General features: G+C 41.7%; 1 protein-coding gene across 1 annotated transcript; it reads left to right on the top strand.

Moving 5' to 3' along the window:
• The first annotated feature begins 5,242 nt into the window (after nt 1-5,242).
• LOC110508575 (U4/U6 small nuclear ribonucleoprotein Prp3) lies at nt 5,243-16,078 on the top strand. Its single transcript, XM_021589177.2, has 17 exons — nt 5,243-5,418; nt 5,815-5,962; nt 6,174-6,304; nt 6,690-6,857; nt 7,003-7,086; nt 7,232-7,515; nt 7,629-7,750; nt 8,104-8,291; nt 8,468-8,634; nt 8,787-8,869; nt 9,342-9,488; nt 9,634-9,733; nt 9,942-10,055; nt 10,214-10,332; nt 10,547-10,624; nt 14,765-14,820; nt 15,031-16,078. Exons 2-17 carry the CDS (start codon nt 5,818-5,820, stop codon nt 15,178-15,180), a joined length of 2,136 nt encoding a protein of 711 aa, XP_021444852.1. The 5' UTR covers nt 5,243-5,418; nt 5,815-5,817; the 3' UTR covers nt 15,181-16,078.

Below are 16,078 nucleotides of genomic sequence, written 5' to 3'. Positions count from 1 at the left end.
TGGCATACAGGTCTGCTCTGACTTTACACGGTTATTATTCTATTTAGTTATTAATACTTATTTCCAAAAAAGGTCTTAAGAACGTTTATATGTAAAACATTTTGTTATTCAATTATTTTATGATCAGTTTTCATATGTACTTAAAATAGTAGCTACCCTTTTATTTAAATTATTATTTGTTGTTTTATTTCTCAGAATAGTTCCTGATTACACTAAAGAGGGTTTTTAGTCTCTCTTACTACAAGAACCCATGGTTTGGTCTTGAACATCATTTCCAGTTGAGTTGAATTTCAAAGGTTATGGAATAAGCTATTTTCTCTTTAAATTGACTTAAATGGTGCAGATCTCGGTTCCTTATCGTTTACGTTCACTGCTCCTACGTCTTTGACTCATCCTAATACAGTTTATACTTTTATATAATCTTTGCTGTTTTGTCTTTGTCTATAGTTTCTCTTAATGCTAGGGGGTTACGAAACAGTGTGAAGCACAAGGCCTTATTTTTATTTTCTAAACAATTTCGAACAGATTTTTGCTTTTTTCAAGAGTCTCACTCAATTTTGGCTGATGCCAACTTCTGGAGGTCACAGTGGGGCAACGATATTTGGCTTTCCCATGGATCTGAACGCTCTGCTGGTGTCACTACAATGAAAAATACCTTTTGGTGGTAATATTCTACACTCGGAATGTGACCACTTTGGTCACTTAATTTGTCTTGTGATCAGTTACAATGACATTACACTCATTACTGTAAACCTCTACGGGTACAACACCAAACATGAGAATGATAAGTTACAATGACATTACACTCATTACTGTAAACCTCTACGGGTTCAACACCAAACATGAGAATGATGAGTTACAATGACATTACGCTCATTACTGTAAACTTCTACTGGTACAACACCAAACATGATAATGATCAGTTACAATGACATTACACTCATTACTGTAAACTTCTACTGGCACAACACAAAACATGAGAATGATAAGTTACAATGACATTACACTCATTACTGTAAACTTCTACTGGTACAACACCAAACATGAGAATGATGAGTTACAATGACATTACACTCATTACTGTAAACTTCTACTGGCACAACACAAAACATGAGAATGATCAGTTACAATGACATTACACTCATTACTGTAAACTTCTACTGGCACAACACAAAACATGAGAATGATAAGTTACAATGACATTACACTCATTACTGTAAACTTCTACTGGTACAACACCAAACATGAGAATGATGAGTTGCTTGAATCTATAGAGAAACATATACTTCATTGGTTATCTAAATTTCCCAATTCGTTATTACTGATAGGAGGGGACTTTAACATTACAATAGATACTTCAACTGATAGATGGCCCCCAGGTAGGCCAACCAATCAGAATGTGGGTTTAATACTTTTTATGGAAAAGTTTGATCTTACTGATATATGGAGAGAGAGGTTTCCAGCCGACAGATCCTTCACTTGGAGTAACAAAACAGGCTCCAGACAATCCAGAATAGATTTTTGGCTTATATCCAAATGTATTGATAGTGAGTGTGTTACTACAAATATTTGTACTACTCCCCTCACAGACCATAAGGCTATTTACATTGATATCAAAATATTTACCCCTGATACGAACCTTGGTAGAGCATCCTACTGGAAGCTAAATAGCTCATTATTAAATAATGATATAGTTACATTTGAGGTTAACGATCTGCTCTCACACTTTTGGGAAAGGGCTTGTGAAGAAAAGTCTTATTGCAAGAACTGGGAGCTCTTTAAATTTGAGGTGTCCAAATACCTTAGAAAATATGGTAGTAATCTTGCTAAGACCAGAAGAGCTGAGGAGGAAAAGGTGATCATTAAGATAACTTCCCTTTCTCAGAGGTCCCCAGCTGACCTCTTGGGGGAGGAGAAGATGGAACTAATTGAGTTACAAAATAAACTGGATAATATATGTAGATTAAAAGCAGAAGGAGCCTTTATTAGATCTAGGGAAAAATGGATTGAGGAGGGAGAACAGAATTCATCCTATTTCTTTAGACTTGAGAAATTTCACTCTAAAAATAACACTATCCATAAGTTAAACATTGATGGTGTTATTACAGATGACCAAAAATGAATCGCTAAATACTGCAGCAATTTTTACAGAAAATGGTATAGCTCTACGTACTGTCAGGAATCCACAGATGTGTTTTTTAACTCACTGAATAATGTTCACGCTATCAGTGATATAGAATCTAAACAGTGGGATGAACCCATCAAAGTTGAAGAGATTATAGAGTCTATCAAACATCTAAAGAACAATAAATCACCAGGTGTTGATGGAATTACATCAGAATTTTACAAATTATTTTCTGAACAAGTAGCTCCCTTCCTATTTGAAGTCTTTTTAGAGAGTATTAAAAACAATGTTCTCCCTCCTACAACGAGTCAGGGGTTAATAACACTGATACCTAAACCCAAATAAGAAGTGCTGCTCATCGATAACTGGTGTCCAATTTGTCTTCTTAGTAATGACTATAAGATATTAGCCTCACTACTTGCAAAAATAATTAAAGAAGTCCTGGAGGCAATCATTGATGAAACACAGTCTGGCTTCATGAGGAACAGACATATTTCTAACAATGTCAGACTAGTATTAGACGTACTTGACTACTCAGACCTAATAACTGAGGATAGCTTCATACTATTTTTAGATTTTTATAAAGCATTTGACACAGTAGAACATCAGTTTCTCTTCCACTCCCTTGAGAGACTTGGCTTTGGGGATTTTTTCTGTAAGGCTATTAAGACTCTCTATGCAAATGGTAACAGCTCTATCAAATTTAAATATGGCACCTCACCTAGATTTGAGTTAAAGAGAGGAATTAGGCAAGGTTGTCCTATCTCTCCGTACTTGTTTTTATTAATCACCCAACTTCTTGCAAATTCTTTAAATAATAGTCCTGTACAAGGTATCTCCATAGCTGGTAAAGAAATGATTATAAGCCAGCTGGCTGACGATACTACACTTTTTCTGAAAGACGCTAACCAAATTCCCATATCGATCAATGTGATACAATCCTTTTCCAAAGCGTCTGGTCTATATCTTAACATTAATAAATGTGAACTCATGGCTGTCAAAGATTGTGTGACACCTTCATATTATGGTATTCCAGTAAAAGAAGAACTTACATATTTAGGCATAACCATTACTAAGGATCAGAAGTCTAGAGGCTTACTAAATGTTAACCCTCTTATTAAAAAAACCCAGAAGAAATTAAATCAATGGCTACAGAGGGACCTATCTTTAAAAGGAAGAAAAAGTCCTAATAAGCAAGGCTGAAGGTACCTCTAGACTAACATATGGTGCGCTATCGTTATATCTTGACCGTAAAATAAGCAAGGAGATAGACCAGATGCTTTTCAACTTTCTTTGGAGAAACCGTACCCATTACATTAGGAAAACTGTTGTAATGAACACTTATGAGAATGGAGGACTGAATTTTCTGGATTTTACTACTTTAAATAATACTTTTAAGATCAATTGGATAAAACAATTTCTAAGAAGACCCACTTCTATCTGGAATTGTATTCCTCATCATGTCTTCTCTACTTTTGGAGGCCTTAACTTCATGTTGGTTTGCAATTATAATATTGACAAAGTTCCAGTGAAACTTTCTGCTTTTCATCGGCAGATTTTCTTGTCATGGTCCTTAATTTATAAACACAATTTTTCTCCACACAGATATTATATATGGAATAATCGGGATATATTGTATAAAAATACCTCTCTGTTTTTAGAATATTGGTTCCGAAATAATATCCTATTGGTGAGCCAACTGGTAAATGCAGAGGGTCTTTTACTCAGTTATAAAGAATTCTTATCACTTTACAAGGTCCCTGTAACACCTAAAGATTTTGCAATTGTTTTAGATGCCATTCCCTCAGGTGTTGCTATGTTATTCAGGAACATGTCAAGACCTGACCCTCAGAACCTACCTTCTGTTGACTCATCAGTAGGAAAGATTTGTTTCTCTTTTGGTCCATTCAACAACAGAGCGATACGAACCTTGTTTCAGCAGGATGTTGTATCTATCTATACCTTATGTCATGCCTTATTGGAATGGATTTATTGATAATATCTGTTGGAAAAAAGTTTGGATGTTGCCACACACATACCTACTTGTTAACAAAATTAAGGAAGTTTCCTTTAAAATTATTCATAAATATTATCCTGCCAACCACTATATAAAGAAGTTTAAGGAAAACATCAACTCAAATTGCTCCTTTTGTAATGACCACCCAGAAACAGTTGTGCATCTTTTTTGGCATTGTGTTCATGTAAGAAAACTCTGGCAAGACATCAGTAGGTTTATAATTGAACACATTTATGAAGATTTTACACTATTGTGGAGAGATGTACTGTTTGGATTCTTTACATACAATAGAAATAAGCGGAATCATTTTTATGTAATTAATTTCATTATACTTTTGGCCAAATTTCATATACACAAATGTAAATTTACAAACAGAAAACCACATTTTCGTACCCTACAAAAAGAAATTGAACTGTATTTTAAGACGGTTAAATGCTCTACTAACAAAAAAGCTGTTAGAATTGTAAGTATATGCATGTCCCTTAAGGTCCTTGTGTAATTGTAATGTGATATTGTATCCCCTAGCTCGATTGTCTATTGTTTGTAATCTATGTATGCTTGTGTTCCCTCATGTGATTTATGTATTGATTTGAAATTAATAATAAAAAAATAAATAAAAAGATACTGTTGTGTTCCGCCTAAAGCCGTCCCTCTAGAAAATGTGTGGGTTAAATTAGTGTTCCGCGTTGCCACTTTCTAATAACGGATTTAAACAAATAACGATAGCAAAAATGTGTAATGTAAAAATTATTTCATAATCCACATTTAGGAGGTCCAAAATTGTTGTCACAGGGGCACTAACCCACCGCTAGTGGTGTTGCTGCCATTATATGTTGTTGTTTTAGGTCTCTCTTTGTTTAGTGTTGTGGTGTCTCTCTTGTCGTGATGTGTTTTGTCCTATAATTTATTGTACATTTTTAATCCCAGCCCCCGTCCCCGCAGGAGGCATTTTGGTAGGCCGTCATTGTCAATTAGAATGTGTTCTTAACTGATTTGCCTAGTTAAATAAATAAAAACTATTTATCACGCATTGATTTTATGATTGATTTACGATAGGCGTCAACAACGAACAAGTACTAACAGTAGAAGAAGATACCTCACGTGTTTCCGCTTCCGGGTTCTGAATTCAGAACGTCGTGTGAACGCCGCGCTAACAGAAAGTTTGTTCACAGCGGCTTGGATTTATTATGTATTTCAATCTTTTAATATTAATGTTTTAGAATATAATTGATATAAGAGGATATATTTACCTGGTAAGGACGAAATCGTCTGGTTGGTAAGTTGATCTCACCGCACGGGGGAATCAGACAGTTGTAGCTTGCTAGCTAGCTACAAGAGTTCAATGCTAGCTAGTAGTTGAGACAGCTAGCAAGTTAGCTAGTAGTTGAGCCCTAACTAGTTAGCCAACACTGGCAAAAATCTGTGTTGACAGGTGAAATGTGAATAGGCAAGGGAAACAAAAACAGCAAATGTTTGTTAACTTGGCAAGCAAACTAATCATAACTTTTAGTAGCTAACTTAACGTTCGCTGGGCAGATACAGGTGACACTGGTCTGTTTGTCAACTTTGCTGATCACCTATCCATGCCACTAAGGTTAACGTTAGCTACTTGGCTAGCTAAGAAGTTTGTATGTTTCTGTTTGTTTGTTTACCGACTACCATTGTGTTTTAGACGATGTCTCTTCCTAAACGGGAGGTGGAGGAGCTACGGCCCTGGGTGGAACGGACCGTGAAGAAGGTGCTGGGGTTCTCTGAGCCTACTGTCGTTACTGCGGCCCTGCACTGTGTAGGCAAGGGCCTGGACAAGAGGAAGACCACAGGTGTGCGAGAGGGGGATTATGAGGGCAGTTGGTGTGACATGTTACACTGAAATTATGGCAGAAAAGCTGTGTTGTACGCTGTCTATCTGTTTTGTTAGCCTATTTTTCCAGAACGTCTGTTTGTTTTTGTGGGTCTGACTCAAATAGATAACTGTTCAGCAGTCTTTAAATGTTGTATTTGACCCTTGACTCCTAACCTTTGACCCATTAGACCAGCTGCGTCCATTCCTGGATGAGTCTGCCGGTGGGTTCGTGGAGAGACTATTTGAGGCCCTGGAGGAGAGCCGCAATTCCCGTGGGAACAAGGGTGCTGGGGAGAGGAACCGCAAGAGAGACCTGAAGGTAGACCACACACCACATGTAGCTACCTACGTGTTTAGACCATGGAGATGGAACACATTAACCTGTAGCCAGTAGCTACCTACATGTTTAGACCATGGAGATGGCACAGATATCAGAAGGGTTTGAATCGGTGTAAATGATAGGCTAGGTGAGTTTCTACCATTATCAGAGATTTCAACTCAGTAACTTGTTTATCTACAGAAAGTTATTGTCTCAAGGATTAATCTTTATTATGTTAGTGTCATAAATATCTCCCCTGGGAGCAGGAAACAGTGAGTGGATATTCCCCAGGAGGTTGTTTAAATTACTCATTGCATTGGTTAGATTGCTTGGCTGTGCCTCTGGCTAAGCCTCAGGCCATTGCCACCTACTGATGTTCCCCCAGGATGTGTTTGGTGATGAGGTGGAGGTGGGTGCGAGGCGGGATGTCCCCGAGGCAGGAGATGGTGTGCCGGTGAAGAGGAAACGTGTCCCCCGCTTCGAGGAGGTGGAGGAACCAGAGGTCGTACCTGCACCCCCTACTGAGAGCCCTGTCATGCTCACTAAGATACAGGTAGCCACACACACACACAGAGACTCACATACACACTGTTTCCCATATGAAACACACATGTACCAAGATCCTGCTTCACATACAGACGTGTCACGATCCTTGTGAAATGAATCAATGTGTTCATTCCCTCTTTCTCTTTCCTCAGATCAAACAGATGATGGAGGCTGCCACCAGACAGATAGAGGAGAGGAAGAAACAGCTGAGCTTCGTCCCAGTGTCTTCCCAGCAGGTGAGACTAATCTTCCTCCACTCTCTCCCTCTCTTGAAGGATTGGCTGTCTTTTCCCCTCCTTATAAATGAAAAGTGCAGATGTCTGACAGATATTGTGTACTTGTGTTGTTACTGTCTCATCACAATCTCCTGTCCCCCTCCAGAGGCTGCCCCTGCCCACTCCCCAGCCAGACCCCCCCTTCGCCTCTCATCTTCTCCCCGCTCCCTCTGCCCCCTCCTCGGGCTCGGCCCAGTCCATCGCTCCCTCCCAGGCAGCTACTTTCATGAACGATGCCATCGAGAAGGCTAGGAAGGCTGCAGAGCTGCAGGCCCGCATCCAGTCGCAGTTAGCCATGAAGCCTGGTATACTGGGAGCCATTGGGAACACTGGAGGACCTCATAACCTGGTGGCGCTGGCCAACCTACACGCCATGGGGATAGCACCACCGTGAGTATAGCATACACCACAGACCCAACTTTAGACACTTCCACAAATACATGTCATACTACAGGGATGCTTAACACATATGTCATCTGATTTTGTGTGTGTGTTGGGTGTAGGAAGGTGGCGGAGGCCCGTGAGTCAAACAAGCCGGCCCCTCTGATTCTTGATGATATGGGTCGGACCGTGGATGCCAGCGGCAACGAGGTGGAGCTAACACACCGCATGCCCACCCTCAAAGGTACAACACTCTCCTCTACTGTCACAATCAGCATGCTCTATTCCCCGATCTTCAGTCACCTGTCTGACTATTCATTAATCTCCTCTCCATCCACAGCTAATATCTGACTGTGTTCATTCATTTCCTCTCCATCCATAGCTAATCTCTGACTGTGTTGATTCATCTCCTTATCTCCTCTCCATCCACAGCTAATATCTGACTGTGTTCATTCATCTCTCCATCCACAGCTAATCTCTGACTGTGTTGATTCATCTCCTCTCCATCCACAGCTAATCTCTGACTGTGTTGATTCATCTCCTCTCCATCCACAGCTAATATCTGACTGTGTTCATTCATCTCCTCTCCATCCACAGCTAATATCCGTGCGGTGAAGAGGGAGCAGTTCCGACAGCAGTTGAAGGAGAAGCCTGGCGAGGACCTGGAGTCCACTATCTACTTTGACGGGCGTGTTAACATAGCACCCGCCCAGCGAGCCAAGAAGGGCTTCAAGTTCCATGAGCAGGGACGCTTTGAGAAGATCGCCCAGAGGATCAGAACTAAGGTACCAAATCTGATCCCTGACCCGTCACCTTTCACCTCTCACCATAGCCTTTTATTATTTTGAAAGCGTTTCACAACAATTGATCAATACACAGAGAGGAACAACTATTTGTAGAGTGTAACATTAACTTCAAAATGGAAATTAAACAACCAAACCCACCTCTGTCTCCTGTCCAGGCCCAGTTGGAGAAGCTGCAGACAGAGATCGCCCAGGCAGCCAAGAAAACTGGGATCCAGGCCTCCACCAAGCTGGCCCTCTTTGCCCCCAAGAAGATGCTGGGGGACGGGCAGGTACCCATCATTGAGTGGTGGGACTCGTACATCCTCCCCTCCAACATTGACCTGTGAGGCTTTACACATTTAATCCCCACTTTACTAGCTCAATATAGTCATCCTAACATCTATATCCAAGTTGTATACCTTTTGAAGAATTGTCATAAGTCCTCCACCGTTTTCCAGATTTCTTGTTGTGCTGATCACATCTCTTCTCTCTCAGATCCACAGAGACCAATTTTGTGGCGATGGAGTTGTTTGGAGTCACAAACCTGGTGGAGCACCCTGCTCAGATCAGCCCCCCAGGTAACCACACACATCCCTTCTTTGATGTTACTTTTATGTCAAGCTCCCAATAAGGGCTCCTGGATATTAGTCAGTGGGTTAGATTCATCTCACCCGGCTGCCTGTGTAGGTGTGTTTTGCATGGGCTGAAAGTTGACTGTGTTCTATTTGGAACGGGGCTGCCGCCCAGGTGTGACCCAGGGGACCTGTTCAAGCCCACGGCGAAGTCGGCTCAAAACAAAAGTGACCTAATTAAGCGTGTGTAGTAATGACTAGGATTCTGTTTTCACATGACAAAGGGATTGGTTTTTGATAGAAACCCTTTATCTGCCTTTCCAGATAAACTAGTTTGAAAATTCAAACATATTTTATGGAAAAGAGATGTCTGTTTCTGAACGATGCGCCATGCCGCCTTGTTGACAACCTGACCGAGAGGAATAGATTACTGTTCAGTTTGAGAAGGCAGCTCTAAGTGTTGGTCTCCTCTCTCCAGTGGACACAGACAAGCCAGGAGTGACTCTGGGAGTGTACCTGACTAAGAAGGAACAGAAGAAGCTGAGGAGACAGACTCGCAGGGAGGGACAGAAAGAGCTTCAGGAGAAGGTCCGACTGGGGCTCATGCCCCCCCCAGAACCTAAAGGTAGGATAGAGACCAGGGCTGTTGAAGTAATGCTGCTTTTCTTTTCAATTTGAAGTTTTACTGAGTGGTAGTCCTATTTGAGGCCTGTGTTCCTCTCCTCCCCGTTTCAGTGCATCTCTGACCTTGAGTGTGTTTGTCTCGTCAGTGCGCATCTCTAACCTGATGAGAGTGCTGGGTACAGAGGCAGTACAGGATCCCACTAAGGTAGAGGCCCACGTCAGAGCACAGATGGCCAAGAGACAGAAGTAAGTCAAACCACTACACATTCCCCTCTTTTCTCTTACCCCTCCCTCATCTATTAACCCATTTCTCCTCGCTCTCTCTCCCCCCTCTTTTCTGCCTCCCATCTATGACTGCTCCAATTTCACCCACTTCCTGACTCACCATTTCTGTCCTCTCCCACCATATGACATCTCTCACTACATAACCAGCTGTCTGTGTGTTTGTCCTCAGGGCCCATGAGGAGGCAAATGCAGCCCGGAAGCTCACAACCGAGCAGAGAAAAGAGAAGAAGGTGAAGAAGCTGAAAGAGGACCTGAGTCTTGGAGTTCACATCTCAGTCTATAGGTGAGCTAGGGTTTGTCTCTGGATAGCGTAAGGTTTTGTGTGCATGTTATAGTGTTTAGGTAAGTCTCTGTGCACATGTAACTATTTATGGCTTAATGTGTCCGTGTGCCTTTCCTACTCATTTGTACTTGCTCGCTCACCCCCTCGCTTTCCCTTAGGATCCGTAACCTCCACAACCCGGCTAAGAAGTTTAAGGTGGAAGCTAACGCCAACCAGCTGTACCTGACTGGCACCGTGGTGCTACACCGAGACGTCAACATGGTGGTGGTGGAGGGAGGTGAGAGAGGGGAGGGGGTGAGAGGAGAGGGACCATATTAGTCTCTTTAAATGGGGTCTACTTGCACTGAGTCTGAACCATTCAAGTTGCCTTTAATTACCATGAATTACTCATGATAATCTCATAACATTTCTTATGACTTGTTGCTGTAAATGGGTTCTTCTTTACCCCAGAGTTAACTACATGACTGAGCATGCATGTACTGTTTTCTCAGGTCCCAAAGCCCAGAAGAAGTTCAAGAGGCTCATGTTGAGCAGAATCAAATGGGAAGAACACAACTCCAAGAGAGATGGTGAGAATGTAATTTATATATACAGTACCAGTCAATATGTTGGGCACCTCCTCATTCAAGGGTTTGTCTTTTATTTGTATTATTTTCTACATTGTAGAATAATAGTGAAGACATCACGACTATGAAATAACACATATGGAATAATGTAGTAACCAAAAAAGTGTTAAACAAATCAAAATATATTTGAAGTCTTAGATTCTTCAAAGTAGCCACCCTTTGTCTTAATGACAGCTTTGGGCACTCTTGGCATTCTCTCAACCAACTTCATGAGGTATGCTTTTCTAAAAGTCTTGAAGGAGTTTCCACTGAGCACTTGTTGCCTGCTTTTCCTTCACTCTGCTGTCCAACTCATCCCAAACCATCTCAATTGGGTTGAGGTCGCGTGATTGGAGGCCAGGTCATTTGATCAAATCAAATGTATTTATATAGCCCTTCTTATAACAGCTGATACATCAAAGTGCTGTACAGAAACCCAGCCTAAAACCCCAAACAGCAAGCAATGCAAGTGTAGAAGCACGGTGGCTAGGAAAAACTCCCTAGGAAGAAACCTGGCAATGAGGGGTGGCCAGTCCTCTTCTGGCTGTGCCGGGTGGAGATTATAACAGAACATGGCCAAGATGTTCAAGTGTTCATTAATGACCAGCATGGTCGAATAATAATAATCACAGTAGTTGTCGAGGGTGCAACAAGTCAGCACTTCAGGTGCTGAACAGTTGAAACTGGAGCAGCAGCACGGCCAGGTGGACTGGGGACAGCAAGGAGTCCTCATGCCAGCTAGTCCTGAGGCATGGTCCTAGGGCTCAGGTCCTCCGAAAGAGAATTAGAGAGAGCATACTTAATTTCACACAGGACACCGGATAAGACAGGAGAGGTACTCCAGATATAACAGACTGACCCTAGCCCCCCGACACATAAACTACTGGAGGCTGAGACAGGAGGGGTCAGGAGACACTGTGGCCCCATCCGAGGACACCCCCGGACAGGGCCAAACAGGAAGGATATAACCCCACCCACTTTGCCAAAGCACAGCCCCCACACCACAAGAGGGATATCTTCAACCACCAACTTACCATCCTGAGACAAGGCCGAGTATAGCCCACAAAGATCTCCACCACGGCACAACTCAAGGGGGGGGCGCCAACCCAGACAGGAAGATCACATCAGTGACTCAACCCACTCAAGTGACACACCCCTTTGATGCAGCACTCATCACTCTCCTTGGTCAAATTACCCTTACATAGCCTGGAGGTGTGTTTTGGGTCATTGTCCTGTTGAAAAACAAATGATAGTCCCACTAAGCCCAAACCAGATGGGATGACGTATGGCTGTAGAATTAGGTGGTAGCCATGCTGTGCCTTGAATTCTAAATAAATCACTGACAGTGTCACCAGCAAAGCACCATCACACCACGACCTCCATGCATCAAGGTGGGAACCACGCATGCGGAGATCATCCGTTCACCTACTCTGCGTCTCGAAGACACGGCGGTTGGAACCAAAAAACTCAAATTTGGACTCCAGACCAAAACGACATGGTTTAATGTCCATAGCCTAGTGGTTAGAGAGTTGGACTAGTAACCGAAAGCTTGCAAGTTCAAATCCCCGCGCTGACAAGGTACAAATCTGTCGTTCTGCCCCTGAACAGGCAGTTAACCCACTGTTCCTAGGCCGTCATTGAAAATAAGAATTTGTTCTTAACTAACTTGCCTAGTTAAATAAAGGTAAAAAAAAAAAATCCATTGCTCATCTTTCATGACCCAAGCAAGTCTCTTCTTGTTATGGGTTTGTAGTGGTTTCTTTGCAGCAATGTGACCATGAATGCCTGATTCACACAGTCTCCTCTGAACAGTTGATGTTGAGATGTGTCTGTTACTTGAACTCTGTGAAGCATTTATTTGGGCTGCAATTTCTGAGACTGGTAACTCTAATAAACTTATCCTCTGCAGCAGAGGTAACTCTGGGTCTTCCTTTCCTGTGGCGGTCCTCATGAGAGCCAGTTTCATCACAGCGCTTGATGGTTTTTGCGACTGCACTTGAAGAAACTTTCAATGTTCTTAATTTCTGTATTGACTGACCTTCATGTCTTAAAGTAATGATGTACTGTCGTTTTCTCTTTGCTTATTTGAGCTGTTATTTTCATGACATGGACTTGGTCTTTTACCAAATAGGGCTATCTTCTGTATACCACCATCAACCTTGTCACAACACAACTGACTGGCTCATAAAATACTAAAAACAGCAACAAATCAATGCCAAGTGATTGTAATTTTTGGAAATCTGTTCACGTATTTCTAACATACGAGATGTATACAGTGGCAAAGTATGTGAACCCTTTGGAAATACCTGGATTTCTGCATAAATTGGTCATAAAACTTAATCTGATCTTCATCTAGGTCATAACAATAGACACAGTCTGCTTAAACTAATAACACACAAACAATTATAAGTTTTCATGTCTTTATTGAACACACCGTGTAAACATTCACAGTGCAGGGTGGGAAAAATATGTGAACCTTTGGATTTAATAACTGGTTGACCCAAGTTTGGAAGCAATAACCTCAACCAAATGTTTTCTGTAGTTGCGGCTCAGACCTGCACAACGGTCAGGAGGAATTTTGGACCCTCCCTCTTTACAAAACTGTTTCAGTTCGGCAATATTCTTTGGATGTCTGGTGTGAACTGCTCTCTTGAGGTCATGCCACAGCATCTCAATTGGGTTGAGGTCAGAACATTGACTGGGCTCCAGAAGGCGTATTTTCTTCTGTTGAAGCCATTCTGTTGTTGATTTACTTCTGTGTTTTGGATCATTGTCCTGTTGCATCACCCAAATTCTGTTGAGCTTCAATTGGAGGACAGATAGCCTAACATTCTCCTTCAAAATGTCTTTATAAACTTGGGAATTCATTTTTCCCTCGGTGATAGCAAGCTGTCCAGGCCCTGAAGCAGCCAGCAAAGCAGCCCCAAACCATGATGCTCCCTCCACCATACTTTACAGTTGGGATGAGGTTTTGATGTTGGTGTGCTGTGCCTTTTTTTCTCCACACATAGTGTTGTGTGTTCCTTCCTTCCAAACAAATCAACTGTAGTTTCATCTCTCCACAGAATATTTTGCCAGTAGCGCTGTGAAACATCCAGATGCTCTTTTGCGAACTTCAGACGTGCAGCAATGTTTTTTTTGGACAGCAGTGGCTTCTTCCGTGGTGTCCTCCCATGAACATCATTCTTGTTTTGTATTTTACGTATCGTAGACTCGTCAACAGAGATGTTAGCATGTTACAGAGATTTCTTTAAGGCTTTAGCTGACACTCTAGGATTCTTCTTAACCTCATTGAGCATTCTGCACTGTGCTCTTGCAGTCATCTTTGCAGGACGGCTACTCTTAGTGAGAGTAGCAACAGTGCTGAACTTTCTACATTTATAGACAATTTGTCTTACTGTGGTCTGATGAACATCAAGGCTTTTAAAGATACTTTTGTGAACCTTTCCAGCTTTATGCAAGTCAACAATTCTTCATTGTTCGAGGCATGGTTAACATCGGGCAATGCTTCTTGTGAATAGCCAACTCAAATTTTGTGAGTTTTTTTTATAGGGCAGGGCAGCTCTAACCAACATCTCTCATCTCATTGATTGGAATCCAGGTTAGCTGACACCTGACTCCAATTAGCTTTTGGAGAAGTCATTAGCCTAGGAGTTCACATACTTTTTCCAACCTACACTGTGAATGTTTAAATTATGTATTCAATATAGACAAGAAAAATACAATTTGTTATTAGTTTAAGTACACTGTTTTGTCTATGGTTGTGATTTAGATGAAGATCAGATTAAATTTGATCAATTTGTGCAGAAATCCAGGTAATTCCAAAGGGTTCACATACTTTTTCTTGCCACTGTGATCGTATACAAATGTAAGCATGGTTTGAAAATGATTGTTGTAGTCAAATGTTATATCTGAATGGGCTTCTTGAGGTCAATTTGCAAATGATTTGTAATTATGTTCTGCCCCCCTGACCATCTGCTTAAGAAAACATGGGCCCATAGCTGAATCTAATTGATGATCCACGCCTTTTATTATTGTTTATATTACATAATATTTCACTGTAGTTGTTTTGGTTCTGAATCCTTTTCCTTTCTTGTCTGTCAGATCCAGATGCAGACGATGAGACCAAGAAGAACAACAGATGCAGCCTGGTCTGGGAGGTGAGTGGTTAACCATGACATCTTATTTCACTAACGCTCCAGGAGTGTAATGCATGCTTCATATAATAATCATGTTCATCTTGGACAACTGGCTTCTTTAAAATGGATTGATTGGTAACACAGTATAGACTGATCTAATCTTGTCTTTCTCTTTCTTCCCCTGCTGTTTTCTCTCCTGCCTCCATCTGTCCCCTCTCCTCCTCCTCCCAGGGCACGGCTAAGGAGCGTAACTACGGGGAGATGAAGTTTAAGCAGTGTCCTACAGAGAACATGGCTAGAGAACACTTTAAGAAGCATGGGACAGAACACTACTGGGACCTGGCTCTGAGCCAGAGTGTGCTGGAGAGCACTGATGACTGAAGGGAGAGCATCACTAGAGCTGAGGAGGATCCCTTACCACTGACCCAGGGTCCGATAGTTGTTCATCCTCATAATGGTTAGGGTTGGGAGTTATCTGATCCTGGATCAGTGGTGAAGCGCATTGTTACCTCGTGCACCAGAGACATGCAAAGGTCAGGGGTGATTCTACCCCTCTTACAGATACATTCACAACCCCCAACCCAGCCTTGTATGGCTGACTGCCTGCCTGTTATTGTGTGGTGACTTGACTTGAGACAGGGAGGGAGACTGATTGGGAGTGAGTGAATGAAAGGAAGTGCTGTTTAGTGAATGGATGAGGGCGAGGTCGTAGATTAGGAGGGATATATGGTGTGTGAATAGATATTATTGAGCGAGGTGTACACTGTTCTGCAATCACATTTTGTGGAAGAGTTGATAACTGTGAGACCATCTTTCTAGCAGTTAGGGTGTCATTCAGGCTGTGTGTCAGTGTTTAATACTATGTCTGACATCTCTCCACTGTGTGAGTGTTCTATAGCTTGCTATTGGCTTCTCTACCTGACTACAGTTCCTGAGTAAGCCCAGCTGTGGTCCAAATACAGTTCTGAAATATTGCCGCAATGTACTATTCCCAAGCAAAAGCCCTGTTTCTAATAAACAAAAACCAACCTATCAATGTAGAAGTAACTAAAGACTTTGATACGTATGAGATCGTACATTTGACAATGGTTTGTGTTATGTTTTTGGCCTTTTATTGTATTTTTAAAGAAAATTGCTACAATTGTGGAATGACCACATTTAGTCAAGTATTGACTGACCCAAAATGGTTTTATTTTCTTTAGATGTTTGTTTTGGATAAAGTGTCTTCCCTGAATGTTTGATCCTGTATATGTTGCCAATAAACACATGCAGGACAATA

This window comes from Oncorhynchus mykiss, chromosome 3, assembly GCF_013265735.2.
Source record: "Oncorhynchus mykiss isolate Arlee chromosome 3, USDA_OmykA_1.1, whole genome shotgun sequence".
Lineage (NCBI taxonomy): Eukaryota > Metazoa > Chordata > Actinopteri > Salmoniformes > Salmonidae > Oncorhynchus > Oncorhynchus mykiss.
The sequence above is the reverse complement of the archived record's forward strand: the minus strand, read 5'-3'. Positions and strand labels throughout refer to the sequence as shown.

Bases quoted from the DNA above. Each gene is read 5' to 3' on its own strand.
- LOC110508575 (XM_021589177.2), top strand. From the start codon at position 5,818: ATGTCTCTTCCTAAACGGGAGGTGGAGGAGCTACGGCCCTGGGTGGAA. The intron at 5,963-6,173 runs GTGTGCGAGAGG...TTGACCCATTAG, and splicing joins GGACAAGAGGAAGACCACAG to ACCAGCTGCGTCCATTCCTG. The intron at 8,870-9,341 runs GTAACCACACAC...TCCTCTCTCCAG, and splicing joins TGCTCAGATCAGCCCCCCAG to TGGACACAGACAAGCCAGGA.